At 46.9% G+C, this 27,015-nt stretch overlaps 1 protein-coding gene across 2 annotated transcripts in view; it reads left to right on the top strand.

The window, feature by feature from the left end:
• Positions 1–27,015, top strand: part of FSIP1 (fibrous sheath interacting protein 1) — a 58,876-nt gene that overhangs the window by 8,481 nt on the left and 23,380 nt on the right. For both annotated transcript variants that reach the window (XM_073639202.1, XM_073639201.1), the window contains exons 6-10: positions 881–974; positions 16,342–16,431; positions 17,093–17,232; positions 24,259–24,366; positions 26,149–26,316. In XM_073639202.1, coding sequence (XP_073495303.1) covers positions 881–974; positions 16,342–16,431; positions 17,093–17,232; positions 24,259–24,366; positions 26,149–26,316 — 600 coding nt within the window. The remainder of the gene's footprint in view (positions 1–880; positions 975–16,341; positions 16,432–17,092; positions 17,233–24,258; positions 24,367–26,148; positions 26,317–27,015) is intronic.

The raw sequence follows: 27,015 nt of genomic DNA, 5'->3' as shown, positions 1-27,015 counted from the left end.
CAACAGTCGAATGGTCCCTACATGCATATCTGGGGAAACGCGATCCCTATACAAGTGATTAGAAACAGGAAAGTAATGTAGTGTCAAGCTAGAAAATATATAAAAAGTAGTGAACTCAAAGCTTAGCAATAATTCATGGTGAATAAACCCAGTTATACCAAATCTAGGTATAAGGTCAGCAGTGCATTTAGGGTACAAGATCTTCACGTGTTTCCCCGGTCTGCCAGCTTCCTCAGGGGCTCAATTGCTTTTTCAACATTTTTCTTAACAGAACATGATGTACAATGCAAAGTTATATTGTTTCATTTGTAATATTGCCTGAAGAAGGAGCCTGTGTGCTCTGAAAGCTTGCATATATATATATTTTTTTGGTTAGCCAATAAAGGTATCACTCCGAGAATACTTTTGTAATTTTTGGGCATAAAAGTATTTACATCCTTAACAGAACATAATCACAAGTTTGTAATGTAACATAAAAAGCCAAACCAAACATTTTGTAGAACAACATGGCCCCTTGGTACAAAGTTTCAAGAGGTATCCCAACTATATTTCGCACCTTTATGTATACTGCTCTGTAAGAGGTTGTTCGCATGTGTCAGATTTGCTGCTTGTAAGTTTTACTGAAAGATCTGTGGAAGAAATCATTTTGATTTTCACTGCAGATGTACAGTTTGCAGTGCCACATATCCAAACAAGGATTAAACTCATTCAATTGGGCTGATCTGCCTCAATTTCCATACAGAATCCAACTGAACCCCTGAAGAAGCCGACTGATTGGTGATACATCTTTTTTTCTTTTTTTTTTAAAGAAAAATCCATATATTAATGTGGTCTATGAAACCTTAAGCGCTTTTCTGATGTCATATTTGTTCTTGCCCAGCTTGTGTCACAGCAGTCGACAGCACGCAGCCATGAGGAGAACGTAAATACTAACAAATTTCTGGCGCTGACTCCACAGTTGGATGACCCTGAAGGTAAGTCATGCGGTATTAAACCATGCCCACAGTCCAAGCTGAAAGGAGAAGGCTGAGCGCATGGTCCAACATTGATCTTTTCAGATAGGCCACTTCAGAGTCCCACTTTCAGATCAGTGGGGGTCCCAGTATTTGGACCCCCAACGATCAGCATATTTTTTTCCTATTCATAGCAATGGACCGTCAATCCGTAATTCCACTGATTAGTTGTGTGGAGCTTTGTATGTCAGTGACACCATTCACGGCTTGCACAGTCCGCCTGCATACAGCAGCCCAGATCTCAGCTTTTTGGAGATTTTATATGGTTGAATGACAGAAAGGGGCAAAGTCGAATTAAGGCAGAGAACATTGTATTCATTTTAACCCCATATTGCTGTATATTTGTCATTGGCAAAAAGTCCCAGAAGCTTTGGGATCTCCAATGAAAGTGTGGGTGTGATTGATAGCCACACCCCTGCTTGGAGCCGCGCCCCTGTGTGCAACTGTGCTCCTGTGTGCAACTGTGCTCCTGTGTGCAGCCATGCTCCCGTGTGCAGCCGCATTCCAGGGTTGAGCCACGCTCTAGGGTTGAGCCGCACTCCAGGGTTGAGCCGCGCTCCGGGGTGGAGCCGCGCTCCAGGGTTGAGCCGCGCTCCAGGGTTGAGCCGCGCTCCGGGGTGGAGCCGCACTCCAGGGTTGAGCCGTGCTCCAGGGTTGAGCCGCGCTCTGGGGTGGAGCCGCACTCCAGGGTTGAGCCGCGCTCCTGGGTGGAGCCGCACTCCTGAATGAAGTCATAAAAAAGATCTTTGTTTAATCAAATAAATAGGATCTCTGTCGCCAGGTGAATTGGTGCGGATTGATTCACAGCACCTTGTCCAGCAGCTAAGTCACTAGTCTGTGGCCGCTAGAACTGCCCTTTTACCCGACGCCATCCGCGGCTCTTCTATTAATTAGCTAGCCTGGTGTGACATGAATGTTGCGAGAGATGTTTCACCTGTCCGGCTAATCAAATGAAGAGCTGTAGATGCCGAGAGCAAGGAGGCTTTTCTCAGGGCTCCAGTCCAACAGCCAGAGATCATTGATCAGTTCACACCGATTATAGTCCCCAGATTTCACAATATAAATGGCTTAAATTATTACTTAGGTATCTTACACCTGATGAAGCTGGGGTCCTTACCGTGTCAACCCATGTCTCTACATTCCTCTGGATAAAACTGGACTCATAAATTGTTTGTTTTAAACAGTCAGACTGATAAAATGCCCATTTTTTAATACCAGGATAATGCAGTGATTCTGACATGAATTTTCTAAATAAATACATCAGCCTCATCTGGTCTCAAATATCTATTTAACAATATATGCAGAAGGTGTTGTGAAATTTAGGGGCAGATCCGCACAGCGCTGGCCAAGGGAGAGGGTCCTGTTACACCCCCACATGACTCAGTATCACCCACCAATGTGATTACAGCGATGCTGAACTTGTACAGTTTATTTTAGTGGTTTTAAAAATTTCAGAACTTTGTTAAAAAAAAAAAAAAGGAATAATAATTGTTTTGTGTTACATTTTCTGACACCTGAGAGGGCTTGTTTTTTTTCTTTGGGTTATATATAAGCTTTTGTGGAGCGGAGGACTGACTCAGGAATGGCATTTGCAGTATTCATGATTTGATTTTCTATGTGATACATTGGACTTCTACGGATTTGTTGAGACCAAGTATGCTTATTTTTATTTATCAATTTTTATTTCTTTATGTTCAGATTGGGAAAAGAGGGGTGGATTTATTTTTTTTTATTATAAATATATTTTTTAATGCTTAAACTCCTCTTTTCGTCTTTGTCTTAAAGTCACATGTCGGCTGTATAACACAGCCAGCACCCTGGCGTATGGAACTCCACACACTTGCACCTGACCTGTGACACATTACAGATCATTAAAGGGCTATTCTCACCTTTCATAAATGGATATTGTCAGATAGAGCTCGTAAAAACAAGCACTTTTGCAATTTACTGCTGATTAAAATTTCGAGATATTCACTTCTTTCTTTTGTTTATAGCTCGTTGCCTAGGAGACCGACCACCGTTGCTGGCTAACTTGTAAGCCCTGCTCTGCAGCTGGCCTGGATTAGGAGGTAACAGCGCCCTCCATTGATCCTGGTCAGCTTCAGAACAGTGCATATAAGCTCAATGTAAACGAGCTTGTAAGCACTCCACATGTTCTGCTGTCTAGCAGTGGTGGTTGGTCTCCAAGGCAACAAGCTGTAAGCAAAAGTGTTAATATCCCAAGAATGGCTATCAAATGTAATAAGCAGTAAATTGCAAAGTTGCTTCTATTTACAAGGACTATCCGACAATACCCATTTCTGAAGATGGAATAAAGTTGGGCGTTGACTTATATGTGGCTACCTAAAGTGGGTGCACTTCAGAGCCCACTGGAGAGCTGATATACAGAATATGAGGCTTTGGAAGGAGAACTTTGGGTATTTTTGGAGTAGTAGTACATTTTCAGTGAGTCCTGGTAGATGGAGGGCTTTGCCCACTTCTCTTTAAAAGTAAAGGTGACAAAATGCAGTGCAAATATTTCACAGCATGAGCACTGGAGGAACGTCGGCCCCTCACCCCCTGCAGTGGCGTTTCTTGCTCGCCCCGAAGACCTTTTCTTTCTGAATACTCAGCAATGTTGGGTTCATTTCATGAATGCGTTCCCTCTAGGCATGGACACTTGCCAAAAACTGTGGAAAGTTTTCTGGCTTTTCCGTGGTGCATGTCGGAGATGACAGGCACTTTTATTTCACAGCTCTTTGTAAACTTGATTACAGCACCATGGATTTCTGAAACATAAATGCTCCAGGCTTGGGATGGGGGCACGCTCTCTACGGTAAGGTCAATATCTACATGGGTGGGGTTGTCCTGACCATCCACTGTTTCTACATTGTTGGAGGTCATGCAGAGTGCAGGCAATGCTGTCTGGGGTATCGGCCGGTGGTAATGGGGCTACTTTCTCTAGATTTCTGACTAAGACCTGTCATAGCCAGAGATCTGAAAGCACTTAAAGAGTTATCACCAACATTGAAAGTTATCACAGGTCCATAGGATGAGGGATAACTTTCTGATCAGAGGTGTCTGACCGCTGGGTGCCTTGTCTCAGTAGATCGGTCACATGCATGTTGACTCTGGTTATGTACGGCAGTCCCATAGTGGACGAATAGATGGTGTGCATGCGTGGCTCTTGTTCCGTTTCATGACGGCAATTCTGAATCTCCTTTCTCAGGATGAATGAGTACCGATAAAAATTGCCAATCACATAGGAAGAAAAATTACCTGCAAAGAGCGCCGATCGCATGTATAGATAGCTTGCTTGTAAAAAGCTTGGATCACACGGGTCTGATAAATGATTTAAGAGAGCAGATCACACGGGTCTGATAAATGATTTAAGAGAGCAGATCACACAGAGCTGATAAATGATTTAAGAGCGCCGATCACACGGCACAGATAAATGACCTGTAGAGAGCGCCGATCACACGGGATAGATAAATGACCTGTAGAGAGCGCCGATCACATGGGATAGATAAATGACCTGTTGAGAGCGCCGATCACACGGGATAGATAAATGACCTGTAGAGAGCGCCGATCACACGGGATAGATAAATGACCTGTTGAGAGCGCCGATCACACGGGACAGATAAATGAACTGTAGAGAGTGCCGATCACACGGGACAGATAAATGAACTGTAGAGAGCGCCGATCACACGGGACAGATAAATGACCTGTAAATATTGCTGATCACACGGGACAGATAAATGACTTATAGAGAGCGCCGATCACATGGGACAGATAAATGACCTGTAAAGAGCGCCGATCACACGGGACAGATAAATGAACTGTAGAGAGCGCCGATCACACGGGACAGATAAATGAACTGTAGAGAGTGCCGATCACACGGGACAGATAAATGAACTGTAGAGAGCGCCGATCACACGGGACAGATAAATGACCTGTAAATATTGCTGATCACACGGGACAGATAAATGACTTATAGAGAGCGCCGATCACATGGGACAGATAAATGACCTGTAAAGAGCGCCGATCACACGGGACAGATAAATGACCTGTAAAGAGTGCCGATCACACGGGACAGATAAATGACCTGTAAAGAGCGCCGATCACACGGGACAGACAAATGACCTGTAAAGAGCGCTGATCACACGGGACAGATAAATGAACTGTAGAGAGCGCTGATCACACGGGACAGATAAATGACCTGTAAAGAGCGCCGATCACACGGGACAGACAAATGACCTGTAAAGAGCGCTGATCACACGGGACAGATAAATGAACTGTAGAGAGCGCTGATCACACGGGACAGATAAATGACTTATAGAGAGCGCCGATCACATGGGACAGATAAATGACCTGTAAAGAGCGCCGATCACACGGGACAGATAAATGACCTGTAAAGAGTGCCGATCACACGGGACAGATAAATGACCTGTAAAGAGCGCCGATCACACGGGACAGACAAATGACCTGTAAAGAGCGCTGATCACACGGGACAGATAAATGACCTGTAGAGAGCGCCGATCACACGGGACAAATAAATGACCTGTAAAGAACGCCGATCACACGGGACAGATAAATGACCTGTAGAGAGCGCCGATCACACGGGATAGATAAATGACCTGTAGAGAGCGCCGATCACACGAGACAGATAAATGAACTGTAGAGAGCGCCTATCACACAGGACAGATAAATGACCTGTAAAGATTGCTGATCACACGGGACAGATAAATGACCTATAGAGAGCGCCGATCACATGGGACAGATAAATGACCTGTAAAGAGTGCCGATCACACGGGACAGATAAATGACCTTTAAAGAGTGCCGATCACACGGGACAGATAAATGACCTGTAAAGAGCGCCGATCACACGGGACAGACAAATGACCTGTAGAGAGCGCCGATCACACTAGATAGATAAATGACCTGTAGAGAGCGCCGATCACACGGGACAGATAAATGACCTGTAGAGAGCGCCGATCACACGGGACAGATAAATGACCTGTAGAGAGCGCCGATCACACGGGATAGATAAATGACCTTTAAAGAGTGCCGATCACACGGGACAGATAAATGACCTGTAAAGAGCGCCGATCACACGGGACAGACAAATGACCTGTAAAGAGCGCCGATCACACAGGACAGATAAATGACCTGTAAAGAGCGCCGATCACACAGGACAGATAAATGACCTGTAGAGAGCGCCGATCACACGGGACAGATAAATGACCTGTAGAGAGCGCCGATCACACGGGACAGATAAATGACCTGTAGAGAGCGCCGATCACACGGGACAGATAAGTGACCTATAGAGAGCACCGATCACACGGGACAGATAAATGACCTGTAGAGAGCGCCGTTCACACGGGACAGATAAATGACCTGTAGAGAGCACCGATCACACGAGATAGATAAATGACCTGTAGAGAGCACCGATCACACGGGACAGATAAATGACCTGTAGAGAGCGCCGTTCACACGGGACAGATAAATGACCTGTAGAGAGCGCCGATCACACGAGATAGATAAATGACCTGTAGAGAGCGCCGATCACACGGGACAGATAAGTGACCTATAGAGAGCACCGATCACACGGGACAGATAAATGACCTGTAGAGAGCGCCGTTCACACGGGACAGATAAATGACCTGTAGAGAGCACCGATCACACGAGATAGATAAATGACCTGTAGAGAGCACCGATCACACGGGACAGATAAATGACCTGTAGAGAGCGCCGTTCACACGGGACAGATAAATGACCTGTAGAGAGCGCCGATCACACGAGATAGATAAATGACCTGTAGAGAGCACCGATCACACGGGACAGATAAATGACCTGTAGAGAGCACCGATCACACGCCACAGATAAATGACCTGTAGAGAGCGCCGTTCACACGGGACAGATAAATGACCTGTAGAGAGTGCCGATCACACGGGACAGATAAATGACCTGTAGAGAGCGCCGATCACACGGGACAGATAAGTGACCTATAGAGAGCGCCGATCACACGCCACAGATAAATGACCTGTAGAGAGCGCCGATCACACGGGACAGATAAATGACCTGTAGAGAGCGCCGATCACACGGGACTGATAAATGACCTGTAGAGAGCGCCGATCACACGGGATAGATAAATGAACTGTAGAGAGCGCCGATCACACGGGACTGATAAATGACCTGTAGAGAGCGCCGATCACACGGGATAGATAAATGACCTGTTGAGAGTGCCGATCACACGGGACAGATAAATGAACTGTAGAGAGCGCCGATCACACGGGACAGATAAATGACCTGTAAAGAGCGCTGATCACACGGGACAGATAAATGACCTGTAGAGAGCGCCGATCACACGGGACAGATAAATGACCTGTAGAGAGCGCCGATCACACGAGATAGATGAATGACCTGTAGAGAGCGCCGATCACACGGGACAGATAAATGACCTGTAGAGAGCGCCGATCACACGGGACAGATAAATGACCTGTAGAGAGCGCCGATCACACGGGATAGATAAATGACCTGTAGAGAGCGCCGATCACACGGGACAGATAATTTCTCTATAAAGATCGCAGATCGCGCATCCTAATCGAGTGTCTTTCTGCAAGCTTCGGTTGGGATGATGGCAGTGACAATGACTCCATCCACTTACATTGCGGTCGTCCTTCTTTGTATTGAGCCGCACTAGACATAATTGGCCATTTGGGATTACAACATTTGCAGCCTATACCGCTATCCCACCACATGCTCACATACTCAGGTTACATATGACAGTTCCACATTAAGCCCAGGAGATGGCAGTCTCAGCTTACATAGTGACCAGACGCCAGTAATGCTGAGCTGTGATCACTCGCTGATGAATCTTATTGGAATTATTCTTTTTTCCCCAAAATAATTCTGCAGTGTAAATGTACTATTAGTACCATTAGCCTGTGCACATCCAGACGCTGCAGTTCCGCTTGCAGGTTCTCTGCAGATAATTGGCACACGATGTACTCGGACTTTTGGCCTCACACCTGATAACTGCATTTTTTACATGCCTGTTTTGTGCATTCCTTGTACAAGTCACAAATTCCTGTAAAGGTAGCAGATTTCATATTCTGGTAACGTCTTGCATCACAATGTCAGGTCACGAATATGGTCACAGATTATACAATGCACAAAATGATGCCGCCAAATAACACTGCTACACGGTGCTTAATAATACTGCCACAGAGCGCCCGAATTATAGCACTGACTATAGAACAATCCTTATGTAATGCCCACATGTTCCAACGTCGCAAAGTCTCAGGGGTCTATAAACAGTGCTGGACCTGGGGAGTTTCTCATTATGTCTTTCCCCTATCTGGTCCTGTCCACCATGGCCTTCCCTGCATCATCTGTAAAAGCTTTGTAAGGATTCCACTCTTTGGCTGCGGATCAGGTAGGTACAAGCAGCAAGGCTCTTAGTCAAATAGGAAGATTTATTGCACTTCATAAATCTTCAAATGAAAACAAACAGCCTTTCATCTGCAAAACGGTACAACATAAAATAAAACCGTCTCTCTAATGTATGGGCTCACCCATTTACAATGGTCACCACCCTTAGCCAGTCTTATCTGCTACTGACCAACCCAACAGAGGTGTTTCCACCTCTACTCCCAGACACCTTCTGAGGCAGCTGAGCTCCTTTAAATAATACATTCAAAGACTGGAACTTAAGATATGGTCACGGCCAGTCCCACCTAGCTCTTCTGGCCGTTTCTAAACCTGGACCCAAAATTATGGCCCATTAAAATCCCTCTCAGCACAATCTGTGCTGGGGCCTGCTTTACCGGGCTTCACATTACTGAGGCTAACCACCTCGATGACACTTATCTCCCGTACAGAATCTGTCCAGCTGCCATCTTACAGCTTATACGCATCATTTACTCAACCGTGATATAGGGTCAATTGTTTGTGTGGGTCCTGGTCTTTCTGGAACAACGACACTTATGTCTGTCGCCACCATTTTTGTTCTCCATTGCCATCCGTAATGCTCCCTGCTGCTATCCATAACACCCCTTCTACCATTCCAGAGGGAAGCATTGTGGATGGCAGTGAGAACATAACAGATGACAGAGGTTATGGGCTAGCTGCCACTCATAATGCCCCCTCTTCCCTTCACAGTGTTTACCACTAACATTAACTATGCCCCCATAGTCATCCACAAGATTTCTCTCTACCATCCACTATGCCCCCTCACTGCCATCCGCTATGCCCCTTCACTACCATCCACTATGCCCCCACACTGCCATCCACAATTCCTCCCTTTGACATCCACTTTGTCCCCCACTGCCTTCTACTTTGCATGCCTTTGCTATCCTTTATGCTGTCCACTGCCTTACACAATGCATCTCTCTACCATCCACTATGCCCCCCCATATCAGCCATTCCCCGTGCTGTCCATTGATGTATACTACATGTAGCATAATGCCTCCCTTGCTGTGAATGATAAGATTAGACGTCACCTGTGAGTGCTGACTGAGTGCATTATTACTGATAACAGGACTCCCGGGGGGACATATCACATCATATCCCGGGGGGACATACCGCATCCTCCGCGGGGGGGACATAGTATTTCATCCTCCGAGGGGGACAAATCTCATCCTCCGGAGGGGACATATCTCGCGTCCTCCAGAGGGTATATATCTCGCGTCCGCCGGAGGGGACATATCTCACGTCCGCTGGAGGGGACATATCTCACGTCCGCTGGAGGGGACATATCTCGCGTCCGCCGGAGGGGACTTATCTCGCGTCCTCCGGAGGGGACTTATCTCATGTCCGCTGGAGGGGACTTATCTCGCATCCGCCGGAGGGGCTATATCTCGCATTGAGGGGAGGGGACATATCTCGCGTCCGCTGGAGGAGACTTATCTCGCGTCTGCCGGAGGGGACTTATCTCGCATCCGCCGGAGGGGACTTATCTCCCGTCCGCCGGAGGTGACTTATCTCGCATCTGCCGGAGGGAATATATCTCGCATTGAGGGGAGGGGACATATCTCGCGTCCGCCGGAGGAGACTTATCTCGCGTCCGCCGGAGGGGACTTATCTCGCGTCCGCCGGAGGGGACATATCTCGCGTCCGCCGGAGGGGACATATCTCACGTCCGCTGGAGGGGACATATCTCGCGTCCGCCGGAGGGGACTTTTCTCACGTCTGCCGGAGGGGATATATATCACGTCCGCCGGAGGGGACATATCTCGCGTCCGCCGGAGGGGACTTTTCTCACGTCTGCCAGAGGGGATATATCTCACGTCCGCCGGAGGGGACTTATCTCGTGTCCGCCGGAGGGGACTTATCTCGTGTCCGCCGGAGGGGACTTATCTCGTGTCCGCCGGAGGGGACTTATCTCGCATCCGCCGGAGGGGCTATATCTCGCATTGAGGGGAGGGGACATATCTCGCGTCTGCCAGAGGGGACTTATCTCGCATCCGCCGGAGGGGACTTATCTTGCGTCCGCCGGAGGGGACTTATCTCGCGTCCTCCGGAGGGGACTTATCTCATGTCCGCCGGAGGAGACTTATCTAGCATCCGCCGGAGGGGCTATATCTCGCATTGAGGGGAGGGGACATATCTCGCGTCCGCCGGAGGAGACTTATCTCGCGTCTGCCGGAGGGGACTTATCTCGCATCCGCCGGAGGGGACTTATCTCGCATCTGCCGGAGGGGATATATCTCGCATTGAGGGGAGGGGACATATCTCGCGTCCGCCGGAGGAGACTTATCTCGCGTCCGCCGGAGGGGACATATCTCGCGTCCGCCGGAGGGGACATATCTCGCGTCCGCCGGAGGGGACATATCTCGCGTCCGCCGGAGGGGACTTTTCTCACGTCTGCCGGAGGGGATATATCTCACGTCCGCCGGAGGGGACATATCTCGCGTCCGCCGGAGGAGACTTATCTCGCGTCTGCCGGAGGGGACATATCTCGCGTCCGCGGGAGGGGACTTTTTTCACGTCTGCCGGAGGGGATATATCTCACGTCCGCCGGAGGGGACATATCTCGCGTCCGCCGGAGGAGACTTATCTCGCGAATGCCGGAGGGGACTTATCTCGCGTCCGCCGGAGGGGACTTATCTCGCATCCGCCGGATGGGATATATCTCGCATTGAGGGGAGGGGACATATCTCGCGTCCGCCGGAGGAGACTTATCTCGCGTCCGCCGGAGGGGACTTATCTCGCGTCCGCCGGAGGGGACATATCTCGCGTCCGCCGGAGGGGACATATCTCGCGTCCGCCGGAGGGGACATATCTCGCGTCCGCCAGAGGGGACTTTTCTCACGTCTGCCGGAGGGGATATATCTCACGTCCGCCGGAGGGGACATATCTCGCGTCCGCCGGAGGAGACTTATCTCGCGTCTGCCGGAGGGGACATATCTCGCGTCCGCCGGAGGGGACTTTTTTCACGTCTGCCGGAGGGGATATATCTCACGTCCGCCGGAGGGGACATATCTCGCGTCCGCCGGAGGAGACTTATCTCGCGTCTGCCGGAGGGGACTTATCTCGCGTCCGCCGGAGGGGACTTATCTCGCATCCGCCGGATGGGATATATCTCGCATTGAGGGGAGGGGACATATCTCGCGTCCGCCGGAGGAGACTTATCTCGCGTCCGCCGGAGGGGACTTATATCGCGTCCGCCGGAGGGGACATATCTCGCGTCCGCCGGAGGGGACTTTTCTCACGTCTGCCTCGGGATATATCTCACGTCCGCCGGAGGGGACATATCTCGCGTCCACCGGAGGGGACTTATCTCGCGTCCGCCGGAGGGGACTTTTCTCACGTCTGCCGGAGGGGACATATCTCACGTCCGCGGGAGGGGACTTTTCTTTCATCCACCGGAGGGGATATATCTCGCATTGAGGGGAGGGGGAGGATCATCCTCCGGGGGGACGTATCGCATCCTCCGGGGGGACGTTAACTAATATAGAACATTTTCCATTTTAACATTTTCAAACATGAATGGAATAATTTGGGGACAATGGATGAATATGAAGTAGAAAAGTTGAACATTTTATCTGCTTTTCAGAAAAAAAAATTATGAGCCTGGTAATTGCAACAAAATTTCCCCCACCTTATTAGACGTGGCTGGATCACCTAAAAGGGTTAACTTCAGTTTAATTAATCTGTAACCCTATATTCCCAGTTTCGGATGAGCAGTCCAAATTTTCCCCCAGCTCCTGGCAGACTGGTAGAGCAGATAACATGTAAGCAGGGTTTTCTGTAGTGGAGCCAGCCTTGGCGTCCTACCAGGCGGGAGCAAGGCTGCCGGGCTCGTATGGGAATTCATTCTACTGACATTGTGGATCTCGCTTTTGTGAAATCATTTTTTTGGTTTGCATTTCCTTTTTTTTTTTTTTTTTTTTTTCTTTTATTCAAGATTCCTTGTAAAGACCTTTAAGCTGCCAGATTTGACTTTATCCTTATAGAAAAACCTTCAAAATGAGTTTGGGTCCTGAAAATTGGAGTCGGGTGACTGAAATGAGTGCTCCATTGTGCTCCCTTAATGTCGATCGTTATCAGTACACCAAAACAACATTCCATACGTTCCTGACCGAGGCCGGTGTACAGTATGTTACCTGCCGATGCTGCGGGAATGCGGGTCTCCTCCAAAACTGAATATAACATATATTCCCTAATATTCATTCTTTTAGATTTTAAGGAGACCTGTCACTTGCCATAAGTATGTAATTTTTCTTAACTGGTCAAAGAGTCGCTGTTCTTCTGAATCCGGCATGGTTTTTCTTTTGTTCCTTCGCCCCTCTGTTCTTGAGACATGGCCCCCTCTTCCTAGTATGTAACTCTTGTCTTGTTAGCCAAGGGGCATGGTCATTGGCACCTTGTGGGCATCTTCATGAAGAGCACATCTGCTTGGCTAACAAGTGTAGATTCATATCTAAAGAAGGAGAAGCCATATCTCAGGAACGGACAGGCGCTATTACAGAAAGCGAGCACACTAGGTGAGGTGGCTCCTCTAAGCCCAAGGACCGTGTGGGCGTTGGTGCAGCAGGGGGGTGTTGCAGACAGAAGCAGAGTTACTGGAGGCAAACTAAAAGTCTTAAAAGGGTCCTGGAAGCCGCAAGCAGACAGGAGATGTCATGGAAGCCGCAGACGGACACGTAGAGGCAAACTGAAAGCTTTAAAGGGGTAATGAAGACCACAGATAGGTAGCAAACAAAACTCCAGAGTAACAAAAAAGTCTAAATGCTATGGATGCTGCAGGCGGCTTGGAGACGTCCTGAAAGCTTCTGGACACGCAGCAGAGGTCAAAGAAGACCAGGAACAGGTAGCAGACAGATGTCTGAATTGACTAGATAGAATACCATGGAAGCCGCAGGAAAACAAGTGAAGTCCTGAAGACCACTGACGGGGAGCATGGTTACTGGAGGCCGTAGACAAGTAACACAGGGACTAGAAACCACATGTGACCAGGAGACAGCCTGGAGCTTGTGGACAGGAGCTGTGCACAGACAAACTGAAAGCGTTACTAGAAAATCTTAATACAATACCACGACACAGGTGTATGTCTTGGGAGACCTTATATAGGCCTAGGAAATACAGCACATAGGAGCGCGATGGCATACTTGCAAAGCTCGACCTGGAGCACAAGAAAGTCTAGTGGACAGGGGTAGGTGCGTGACAGTATCCCCCTCAAAGGACCCCTCCCCCCAGGTGGATCCTCTAAGCCCAAGGTCTGGGTGCAGTAGATGGGTGTTGCACGTACGAAACAACAGAGTTACTAGAGGTAAACTAAAAGTCTTAGAAGGTTCCTGGAAGCCGCAAGCAGACAGGAGACTTCATGGAAGCTCCAGGCGGACATGTAGAGGCAAATTGAAAGTCTTAAAGGGGTCCTGGAGACCGCAGACAAAACTCTGGAGTAACAAAGACTAAGTACCATGGAAGCCACAAGTGGCTAGGAGATGTCCTGAAAACCGCCGGACAAGCAGCAGAGGTCCTAGAAGACCGGGAACAGGTAGCAGAAATATCGCCGGAGTGACTAGATAGTCTGAATACACACAGTCAACCAGTTGGAGTCCTGAAGACCTCTGACAGGCAGCAGAGTTACTGGAAGCCGCAGACAAGTACCATATTTTGCTGATTATAAGACGCAACAGTTCATAAGAAGCACCCCAAATTTTGGTCAGGAGAATAGGAAAAAAATTGTTTTTTTTATAAACTGGTGCGTGTTATAATCAGCTTACCTGGGGGCCGAGGCCTTGGTGGAGCGGGGTCCCAGGTGGCAAGGTCGAGGCAGGGCGGGGTATTCGGAGGCAGGAGTCGGTAGATCACTGCTGCCGGAAGCTTCTGCCTTCCGGCAGATGGCTGCGGGCCCCATGCTTGTAGTATGGGGTGTTCGGTGGTGCGGGGGCTCCGCAGACATTTTGTGAAAGCCGGAGCCCTGCACCTTCCATACTTTCTAATGCGATGGGCTCCAGGAAAATGACCGCCTGAAGGAGATGGGATGGAAAAATCTGACAGTATAGACATAAAAAAAGGGAAGATAATTGAGTGTCAAGACTCGAACCCAGCACCTCTTGTGCATCAGGCGACAGCTCTTTCCACTGAGCTATTCAGCTCGCTGGTGATTTCCTGGCTAACCTAAAATCTAGTACCTGTATTGTTGCTGAGTAGCTCCACCCTATGCTGTACCTGATTGGCTTCATCCTGATTGAACACCCTACTTAAACCTTGCCTGGCACCTCCCTCCTTGTGAGATTATTGAGCTCCTAGCCTCTAGTCAAGCTCCTCCTCCTCCTGCTGCTTCCTACAAAGATAATACTGCTTTCCTGTGTGCCGAATTCCTGGCTTCCATGACTACTGTACCTGCTAAACCCTTCAAGATAATACTGCTTTCCTGTGTACCGAATTCCTAGCTTCCCTGACTATGCTACCGACAGTTGATGCCCCTAGTGGTTGCAGTATCACTACTCCAACCCAGGTCAGTTTGTAACAGTGAGGTACTGGGGATGATAACCTGAAAAGCACATTTTTTTTGAAAGGAGCAGACCAACACCTCCACCTGGTCTGTTCTCAGGTCTGGGGGTATGTGAATAATGTAGGCCACCATACCAGAGAGCAGCAGCAGCAGTGATGTCCGACTGTTGGATCCAGGTTTGAATAAGAGCCAGAAGATTAAGGGAGTTAGAAAGGAAAAAGTCATGGATGTAGGAGCATTTGTTACACACTGACCGTGAGTTCCAGAGGGAACATCTAAAGGAGACAGAAGGCATGCAAGGAATATTAATGAGATGCGCAGGGTTTCTGAGTGTATCAGGGAAGGGCTGGGGTTAGGTGAGATATGTCCTGCAACTAGGACATACATGTCAAACTCTGGTCCACAGGGTGATTATGTTTTGCCCGTGACACTAGAACCACCACCCCTATGTGGGGCCATTATACTGTTTGGAGGACTATGCGGGCCCCATTATTCTGTATGGAGGACTGTTTGGGGCCCCTTATACTGTATATTGGTTGGCCTGCAACTTTGTCCAAGTTTTTCATTTTGGCCCTCTGTATGTTTGAGTTTGACATCTCTGAACTAGGAGAAGGAAAAACGAGAGTGAGCAGACGGTTAAGTGACTTGCAAGAGCATCTCTTGTGTTGTATGGTGGGAGTGAATGAATCTGTGCGGTTGAAAGGGACTCTGTCAGCACAGGATAACTGTTTGAACTAAGTCCCGCTGCTCAGTTCTTCATAGCGGGGCCAATTATTTATATACATTTTCCCACCTGCTCATTTTCCCTCTATCTCTAACCTCCCCCCTTATTTGATTGACCACCCAGATTTCATAGAGCCAGAGAAGGGCGGAGATGGATGGAAACCAAGCAGGTCGGAAGGTGTGTATAAATGATTGGCCCTGCCATTATGCACCGAGCGCCTCTACTAGGTTTGAACAGTCATTCTGTGCTGACAGAGACCCTGTGAGATTGTGGAAAGAGCATGGAAGCTGTGCATAGACAATGAAGGGGGCTGGCTTAGCTATTAAACAGACCCAGCCCCTTTCATATATGTCACCAAACCTTTGAATAGGTTGATTTTCCAGCGCCGGTGCTATTATATTTAAATCTTATTAAATTATATTCTCTAACCAACTAGTGGGCTCATTAAAGAGATCATCATTTTCGCATTTTCGCCCCTTGATGAACATTTTAATAATCCCAAATCCATTGCAGTTAATATTTCATTTCATTCCCATTGTCCATTTCTCGTATTCTAATTGAATTACTTTTGTTTTTGGTAAGGACAAGACTGAGACCGGTATCAATATTGGTCATTTACAAATATCAAAATTCTAAAACGTTTTTATTTTATTCTGCAGATATCATTATCTTCGAGAAAATGTTTTCTCCTTTGTTTTCCACTCAACCTCCACCCGAAGACTGTAATGAGGACCTAGAAGACTCTCAAGGTAACTGGGATCATTAACTATGAGTTATTGGATAAGAGGGGCCCATATACAGTTCTACTGTCTGTGATCGCTCCTACCTTTATATAAAAGCCCTCCATTGCTCTAGCCCCAGTAATGCTGCCCCACATTGTTTGGATGAAGACTATGAAAAAAAAGTACATACAAGTGTAATTGTCACATACAATTCGTTGCACATTTGTTCTGGGGATATTAGTAATAAGCTTGGTCATGTTTAATGTAATTTAAAGGTGACCTATCACTTGCCATAAATATTTCATTTTTTTACCTGGTGTAAAAGCTGCCTCTCTCCTGAATCTGACGTTGTTTTTCTTTTGTTCCTGCGCCTCTCCGATCCTCAGATATGGCCCCCTCTTCCCTGTATGTAAATTTTGCCTTGTTAGTTAAGTGGGCGTGGTCTTTAACTCTTCTCTATGGGTTGCGCCCACCTAACTAAATCTATACAGGGAAGAGATGGCCATATCTCAGGAATGGAGAGGCGCAGGAGCAAAAGAAAAGCAACGCCGAATTCAGGAGAACGGTAGCATTTATACCAGGTAAAAAAATATACAGATTTATTGGCAAAGGACAGGTCTTTGTTGAATAGACTTTGCATTGCCGAAATGTGTTTGCCATTCAGAATGTACTTACATTGTCATTCCAGGCATCTTGGCATCTGTGATTTTAGCTAATGATTCTGGCATTGAAACCAGTGACTTATTAAGCTGCAGTGAAAGATCAGATCACAGAAAGAGGAAAAACAGAGACCATAAAAAAGTCAATTTCGTCCAAAGGAACATTGAGGTATGTGAGCGATGTATTGACTACTTATATGTTGTTTGTATCACTTTTAACTGTACATTTCAATTTTACTTGCAAATTTATTCTATATTCTGTTCAATATTTTTTTGATTATGATGTATAATGATTTATTTCTCCTGTGGGGGGCGCTCTGTTATGTGTCACCTGGTAAGGTAGACCCTTGAAGCCCTTGTCCGGATGAGCAGTTATGATTCAGCATGCACAGATGACTTTGGTGCAGCAGAAAGATTCAGATGGAAACGCGGAAGCTGAGGTGGTAGAACAGCAACAGGAGGTGCAAATGGGAGGCATAAAACTCGAAGCAGAGGAGACTCAGTGATGAGGAGCTGATAGGGCAGAGCCAAGTTGAACAGCGATATACGGAAGAGTTCATTTGGCTAGATGGCAGAGCTAAATTTGTCACAGAGTCGCAGAGCTGGCGGCAGTATAGCAGAGTTGAGTTTGTCATAGAGTCCAATGCAAAGCTTGCAGCGGTAGCAGAGTACCCAGCGATGTAGAAAAGCAGGGTTTATTACCATGTCCAAGGCAGAGCTAGCTAGTGGAGTAACAAAGTACCTAGTGATGTGGTAGAGGGTTTTTCACAGGATCCAAGACAAAGCAGACCAATTAAATATCATAGTCCTAGTAAAATAGCGGAGCTGGGTTTGTCACATGGTCGTCCGTAGATGCTTGTGTGCCAACTACCCGAGTACTCAGGCAGTACCCTGCTGTCTGAGACGGATATGATATCGTGGTAACCAAGAACTGGCCAAGGCAGGATGAAGACAGAGAGCCGGGCGCTGGAACAAGAAGAGGTGAGAACATCCCTTTAGTTAGATGTTTGACTGTGGATATTATTTTAATTGATTGTTCAGAGATTGCCAGAACATCAGACACAGGAAAAGATGAAGATTTGCTTACCTGCTATAACATTACTAATAACAAGTAGCGTAAAGCGATAATCCCATCTCAGAGATATTCACAGGGTGTGCCATAAATATCTAATAGATACATGTGCCGCTTGTCCGACCGACACCTACTTCACTAACATTGCTGACCTGTGCCATGAGGCCCCCTCTCTCCTATGCATTGTAAAAAGACAGTTTTACTATGAATGTGGCCCAATAAGCATGATCTTGTGCAAACGACTCGGTGATATGGGGGCTGGCTAGCTTGGCCCACCTTGTATACTGCAGCTCTCTTACCTACTTGCAGGGTGTTGGTCTGGTCCAGCTGTATCTCTGCTGTGCGAGTCCTCGCAGAGTCAGCACATGCACGGTGATCGTGGTGCAGTGTTATAGACAGCCGCACTCCCCATAGAGAAGATGGTGTGATCGCTGCATGCATGGCATATAACCAGGGCTTGTGTATACAGGTTAGGAAGCCAGAACAGCACGTTCTCCTCCCGTCCTAGCGATCGTGTGATCACCGGGACGGAGCAGGAGCTGCCGAGTCTTACCAGAACCCCCTCCGCTTTGGAGAGCAGGCAGGAGGCTGAATGCGCCCCGTTACTGGGGATAATACGCCGGCTCCATATTCTAGACAAATCGGCAATTACATTAAATGCATCTAAATGTGGAAATGTCCCCTAAGGTCTTTTATGTAAAAATAAATAAAAAAATAAATTCATAAAGAAAATGAAAAAAATAAAAAGTTTCTTCAAGTCAAATTGCTACAACCCCACCCCCACTTGTCCAATACATAAAATAATTGCAGAGGGAAATACAATTTAAAATGTCTTTTAGTGACCCTTCATGGTCCTAAAAAAAATAAAATCTGAGAAACAAGACACATATTACCTTTTTATCCTTTACATTTTCCACTGATATCAGCAATTAAAAATATGAATATAAAAATAACATAAAAAGGGCCATATATCTGGAACTGTATGGAAGATTTTAAGAAAACAAAAAAATTAAATATTTAGTGGAGTAGCAGGAATAAAATAAGAGCCACCGTTACAGGTCCTCTTTAAAGCCGTATGTATGAAACAATGAACATGAAAACGTACTGCGTCAAGAACTGCTTCAGTATGTTTTGGTCGATTTTATTTGTGCGGTCAAGATTTGTCATTCCTTGGATTTGACTTATCCCTGTGTTATAGGGAGGAGATACCCTCGCTCTAGAAGTAATACATCCATATATACCTGCATCAGGTCCCACCTTACATGGTGCACAAGGCTCTACCATACAGTAAGGGGCAGGGAAATATGACATTTTTTAGTGGTTTATTCTATTGTTTACTTTTCCCAATTGTTAATTATAGGGCAAGGATGTCAACCTCAAACACACAGAGGGCCAAAATGAAAAACTTGGACAAAGTCGCAGGCCGACCAGTATACAGTATAATGACCCCACACAGTCCTCCATACAGAATAGTAGGCCCCCATAGTCCTCCATACAGAATAATGGCCCCACATAGTCCTCCATACAGAATAATGGCCTCACATAGTGCTACATACAGTATAATGGCCCCACATAGTCCTCCATACAGTATAATGGGCCCGACATAGTCCTCCATACAGAATAATGGGCCCCACATAGTCCTCCATACAGAATAATGGACCCCCCATAGTCCTCCATACAGAATAATAGGCCCCAATAGTCCTCCATACAGAATGGGCCCCACATAGTCCTCCATACAGTATAATGGCCTCACATAGTGCTACATACACTATAATGGGCCCCACATAGCCCTCCATACAGAATAATGGGCCCACATAGTCCTCCATACAGAATAATGGGCCCCACATAATCCTTCATACAGTATAATGGGCCCCACATAGTCCTCCATACAGTATAATGGGCTCCCCATAGTCCTCCATACAGAATAATGGGCCCCACATAGTCCTCCATACAGAATAATGAGCCCCACATGGTCCTCCATACAGAATAATGGGCCCCCCATAGTCCTCCATATAGTATAATGGGCCCCGTATACTCCTCCATACAGAATAATGGGCCTCACATAGTCCTTCATACAGAATAATGGGCCCCACATAGTTCTCCATACAGTATAATAGGCCCACATAGTTCTCCATACAGTATAATGGGCCCACATAGTCCTCCATACAGTATAATGGGCCCACATAGTCCTACATACAGTATAATAGGCCCACATAGTTCTCCATACAGAATAATGGGCTCCACATAGTCCTCCATACAGTATAATGGGCCCCACATAGTCATTCAAAGAGTATAATGGGCCTCACATAGTCTTCCATACAGTATAATGGGCCCACATAGTCCTCCATACAGTATAATGGGCCCACATAGTCCTCCATACAGTATAATGGTCCCCACATAGTTCTCCTTACAATATAATGGGCCCACATAGTTCTCCATACTGTATAATGGGCCCCACATAGTCCTCCATACAGAATAATGGCCCCACATAGTCCTCCATACAGAATAATGGGCCCACATAGTCCTCCATACAGAATAATGGCCCCACATAGTCCTCCATACAGAATAATGGCCCCACATAGTCCTCCATACAGTATAATGGTCCCCACATGGTTCTCCTTACATTATAATGGGCCCACATAGTTCTCCATACTGTATAATGGGCCCTACATAGTCCTCCATACAGTATAATGGCCCCACATAGTCCTCCATACAGAATAATGGGCCCCACATAGTCCTCCATACAGAATAATGGGCCCCACATAGTCCTTCATACAGAATAATGGCCCCACATAGTCCTCCATACAGTATAATGAGCCCACATAGTCCTCCATACAGAATAATGACGCACATAGTCCTTCATACAGTATAATGGTCCCATATAGTCCTCCATACAGTATAATGGGCCCCACATAGTCCTCCATACAGAATAATGGGCCCCACATAGTCCTTCATACAGTATAATGGGCCCCACATAGTCATCCAAAGAGTAGGGGTGGTGGTTCTGGTGTTTCTGGTCAAATAACACCACCCTTAGTCCTCCATACAGTATAATGGCCCCAAATAGTCCTCCATACAGAATAATGGTCCCCACATAGTGCTCCATACAATATAATGGGCCCCACATAGTCCTCCATACAGTATAATGGCCCCACATAGTCCTCCATACAGTATAATGGGCCCCACATAGTCATCCAAAGAGTATAATGGGCCTCACATAGTCCTCCATACAAAATAATGAGCCCACACAGTCCTCCATACAGAATAATGGCCCCACATAGTCCTCCATACAGTATAATGGGCCCACATAGTCCTCCATACAGTATAATGCCCCACATAGTCCTCCATACAGAATAATGGGCCCCACATAGTCCTCCATACAGAATAATGGTCCCACATAGTCCTCCATACAGAATAATGGGCCCCACATATTCCTCCATACAGTATAATGGGCCCCACATAGTTCTCCATACAGTATAATGGGCCCCACATAGTTCTCCATACAGTATAATGGGCACCACATAGTCCTCTATACAGAATAATGGCCCCACATAGTCCTCCATGCAGTATAATGGCCCACATAGTCCTCCATACAGTATAATGGGCCCCACATAGTCCTCCATACAGAATAATGGCCCCACATAGTCCTCCATGCAGTATAATGGCCCACATAGTCCTCCATACAGTATAATGGGCCCCACATAGTCATCCAAAGAGTATACTGGGCCTCACATAGTCTTCCATACAGTATAATGGGCCCACATAGTCCTCCATACAGTATAATGGGCCCACATAGTCCTCCATACAGTATAATGGGCCCCACATAGTTCTCCATACAGTATAATGGCCCCACATAGTCCTCCATACAGAATAATGGCCCCACATAGTCCTCCATACAGTATAATGAGCCCACATAGTCCTCCATACAGTATAATGGGCTCCACATAGTCCTCCATACAGAATAATGACCCACATAGTCCTCCATACAGTATAATGGTCCCACATAGTCCTCCATACAGAATAATGACCCACATAGTCCTCCATACAGAATAATGACCCACATAGTCCTCCATACAGTATAATGGTCCCACATAGTCCTCCATACAGTGTAATGCCCCACATAGTCCTCCATACAGAATAATGGGCCCCACATAGTCCTCCATACAGAATAATGGGCCCCACATAGTCCTCCATACAGAATAATGGTCCCACATAGTCCTCCATACAGAATAATGACCCACATAGTCCTCCATACAGAATAATGGACCCCACATAGTCCTCCATACAGAATAATGGTCCCACATAGTCCTCCATACAGAATAATGGGCCCCACATAGTTCTCCATACGGGAATAATGGCCCCACATAGTGCTCCATACAGTATAATGGGCCCCACATAGTTCTCCATGCAGTATAATGGCCCCACATAGTCCTCCATACAGTATAATGGGCCCCACATAGCCCTCCATACAGAATAATGGTCCCACATAGTCCTCCATACAGAATAATGGCCCCACATATTCCTCCATACAGTATAATGGGCCCCACATAGTCCTTCATACAGAATAATGGGCCCACATAGTCCTCCATACAGAATAATGGGCCCCACATAGTCCTCCATATAGTATAATGGCCCCACATAGTCCTCCATACAGTATAATGGGCCCCACATAGTCCTCCATACAGTATAATGGGCCCCACATAGTCCTTCATACAGAATAATGGGCCCACATAGTCCTCCATACAGAATAATGGGCCCACATAGTCCTCCATACAGTATAATGGGCCCCACACAGTCCTCCATACAGTATAATGGCCCCACATAGTCCTCCATACAGTATAATGGGCCCCACATAGTCCTCCGTACAGTATAATGGCCCCACATAGTCCTCCATACAGAATAATGGGCCCCACATAGTCCTCCGTACAGTATAATGGGCCCCACATAGTCCTCTATACAGTATAATGGGCCCCACATAGTCCTCCATACAGTATAATGGGCCCCACTTAGTCCTCCATACAGAATAATGGGCCTCACATAGTCCTCCATACAGTATAATGGCCTCACATAGTCCTCCATACAGAATAATGGCCCCACATAGTCTTCCATACAGTATAATGGGCCCACATAGCCCTCCCTACAGAATAATGGGCCCCACATAGTCCTCTATACAGTATAATGGGCCCCACATAGTCCTCCGTACAGTATAATGGGCCCCATACAGTCCTCTATACAGTATAATGGGCCCCACATAGTCCTCCATACAGTATAATGGGCCCCACTTAGTCCTCCATACAGAATAATGGGCCCCACATAGTCCTCCATACAGTATAATGGGCCCCACATAGTCCTCCATACATTATAATGGGCCCCACATAGTCCTCCATACAGTATAATGGGCCTCACATAGTCCTCCATACAGTATAATGGGCCTCACATAGTCCTCCATACAGTATAATGGGCCCACATAGTCCTACATACAGTATAATGGGCCCCACATAGTCATCCAATGAGTAGGGGGGTTTCTGGTCAAATAACACCACCCTGAGGGCCTGATTTGACTCACGGGCCAGAGTTTGACATGTATGCTATAGGGGTTGCAGAAGTATCAGTTGCACCTTTACCTACGGGGATCCCTTAGGCATGCCTGACATAAAGGCACCAGTATCCTAAACCGCCAACAGAGCAAAGTGTCCTGCCCGGGAACTTGTATTTCCTCCGCTTGTTGTTCCTTTCTACTTGTTTGGCCCTTGTGCCATATATAACTTACTGGTCATGTTGCATATATCACGTTGGTAATGTGGCCGGAGTCTTCTATAGAAAACAAACTACTCCCTATAATTAGTCTTTCCCCTTTGAGGTCATGGAGTTTTCAGAATATGGCCTCTATTATTACCACGAGCCTTAGACTTCTCAGAGAAATGTAATAGAATGGCGTCCTGTGTGTCAGAAGTGTTTGTGGAGCGGCTCAGTGATTACGCGCCCTGATCTAAGTTGTCGGGAAGCTAATCTGGTTAGCAGTGCTGTTAAATGTGATGTAAAAGCTTGTTATGTTTGGCAGCGCCGTGCCTGGTCATTCGGATGGAGCCGGGCACTAATGAGATCTGACTGTTTCTATTACAGCTAGCGAAGGACGCGGGGTCACATGTCCTTCTCATGGATGACGAAAAGCTGCGACTGGAGCAGCTGTTGGGGGATATGCAAGATGGCTGCAGTGATGACTACGACATGGTAAGCGCTATCATTTTTATTAAGTGCCTGATTACGACTAAAGCAGATCCAAATCATCATAATCAGTAAGGATCAATGATTCCACCATGTGATGTCGGCACTGGCACCCCTGTTCAGTCATCCACAGCTGTTGTGGAGACCATTGAGGTATAAGGATGACAGCATCAAGAAGTATAGTATTTTTTGGATTATCAGATGCATTTTTTAGCCAGAAAAAATCTTGCTAAGAAAGTGTGTGCATCAAAGGCAGCTTCCTATGATGGAGGAAAACACAGATATAGCGTCCTTCCCAATCACTGAGAGAACTGCTCTCTGTTCTCCTGCCCCATACTGATCAGTCTGATCATTGCAGGGCAGGAGAGAAACCTGCACAACACTAAAGCTGCACGGATGCTGGATGAAAGACCATCCAGGTGAGTGTATATTATAGCTGAGCCATGTATGTTTTTGGTAATATACCTGAGATGAGTGTGCCAGCGATGGGTGTGGACTCACTGCGCCACAGGCCGGGCTTACCCTGGAAGGGCATAACTTGGTGACTACGTGGTGTTCATAGAGCCTCTGATGTGAAGATAGGCTTCGGCCGTTAGGGTAGCCTCCAGGTGCCACTCCAGGGCAGTGCCCTGACCTGCAGCAGCTGACCAACGGGTCAAGGCAGAATACAAGGCACCAAGGGTGAAGACAGAGACGTGGTCAGAAAGTCCGAGGTCAGGGCGGGCAGCACAGGCTCAAAATATGAAGCCAGGATTAGAAACTGAGAGATTATACAAAACGAATAAACAAGCCGGGTCGTTAACAGGATAATCAAAACCATAAAGCAGGGAACTAGTGACAGACTTCAAATTAGAACCTAAGCTCAGGCAAGGCGTGGAGGGAGGAGCAGCCTAATATGTCCCCTGCTGGAAGGGAATAGGCCAGGGAAGCAAAACTCTGCCGGACACAGTGGTTTTATATTCCTGCACAGTCTGGCCGCCCTATAGCCAGGTGGAAACTCTCCAAGAACAGGAGGATATAGCAGTGCTGAGGCAGCTCAGTGAGATGGTTTGACACTGGGAGGAACAGAGCAGTGCATGCAGTGAGTAGGACGGCGGTTACAAACCGTCAGAGTCACTGGCATGACACTGAGTGTTCTGTAACTAATCTGTGTATGCATTGATGTAGCAGTGTTGTGTGCATGTAGAAAAGTTGTGCCTGCAGCAGAGCTGTGTATTAGTGTTGTGTGTATATGAAGCAGAGCTGTGTATGACAGAACTGTGTGTCTCTGCAGCAGAGCTGTGTGTATTACAGTTGTATGTGTAAGTGGCAGAGCTGTGTGTGTGTAAGTGTTGTGTATGTAGCAGAGTTCTGTGTAGCAGCTGTGTTTATGTAGCAGAGCTGTGTGTGTCTGCAGCAGAGCTGTGTGTGTAGCGGACCAACCACCCGAGAAAGAAACATAACAGGTCATGTGTTGCAGAGGAATTTTGGGGAAATATTTCAATCCACGACCACTTCTCCTTAAATATCAGCTGCCAGCTCGCCTTCACCAGTCCACAAACCCTCACTACAAGGCCCCATATTGAAATAGAGGGTGCAGGCACTGAGCGAGTCATCAGTGTCGTAGGACTGTCATATAGTTTATTGTACTACACAAAGGAAAAGACTATGGCGCTGATTTACTAGACTATCTTTGTGGCAGCACTGGGACCGGGGGCGGTTTATGGGAGTCAGTATATCTTCTGTAATTGTTTTATCACCCCCTTAATATTTTTAAATTGTATATATGAATGAATATTTGTTTTGTAGGCCAACGTTTCTCTCTGGCTTGTGCCCAGTGAAGGGTATACTCCAGAACCCCAGGACTTGGATAAGCTGGCTGAGATAGAAGCAGAACTTCAAATGTATCACAGCGGTAAAGACCCTGTTGTGACTAGTGATCATGAACCGGAGACGGTGGTCCGTGAGTCCAAACAGGTAAACTATGTTCTGTCAAGAATGCAACATTAAATTTGGTGTTGAGCTTCATATAAGCAATAACCAATTATTATAAGTCAAGGATATTTTGGGGCTTTACACAATTTAGGTCCCATTTTAGAGTGGAGCTTTGCAGCGTGGAAGTGCACATGCGCAACAGCCGCTCCATTCATTGTCTATGGGACTGGCGGAAATGGTTGAAGAAGAGCTTGGTTCTGGTTCCAGAGCTCCATTCTTGTGATCACAGCAAAGCCCCAGCGGTGGGACCTAGAGCAATCCATAAGTTGTTCCTTACCCTAAGGATAGGAGATCACTTCATATTTGGGAATAATCCATTAAAAAGGTATTCCACTTTTAAAGCACCTAAAATAACCCTTCCCTGGTCCAGCCGAGCTCCCTGCCGCTGCTTGAGTTTCAGTCTTTTGGCTGCAGTAGTGACGTCACCTTGACAGTGTGCATAACCACCATAGCCAATTAGTGAGCTCTGAGGCAGTGCCAAGGTAGAGGTTTCATTAACTATAGTGATGATGCACACTGCTGGCTGAAGCTAAAACAGAGATCCAAGCAGCGGCGGGAGTAATGGTAATAGCCACAACTCACTATGTACTGAACGATCACTGACGCTGCGCCAGGCGCTCCTCTATAACTCACGCTGCGCCAGGCGCTCCTCTATGACTAACGCTGCTCCAGGCGCTCCTC

Source organism: Phyllobates terribilis, unplaced genomic scaffold (assembly GCF_046119375.1).
Source record: "Phyllobates terribilis strain yellow unplaced genomic scaffold, ASM4611937v1 Scaffold_7__3_contigs__length_470593459, whole genome shotgun sequence".
NCBI classification, from domain to species: Eukaryota; Metazoa; Chordata; class Amphibia; order Anura; family Dendrobatidae; genus Phyllobates; species Phyllobates terribilis.
This window is presented reverse-complemented; position numbering and strand designations above follow the sequence as displayed.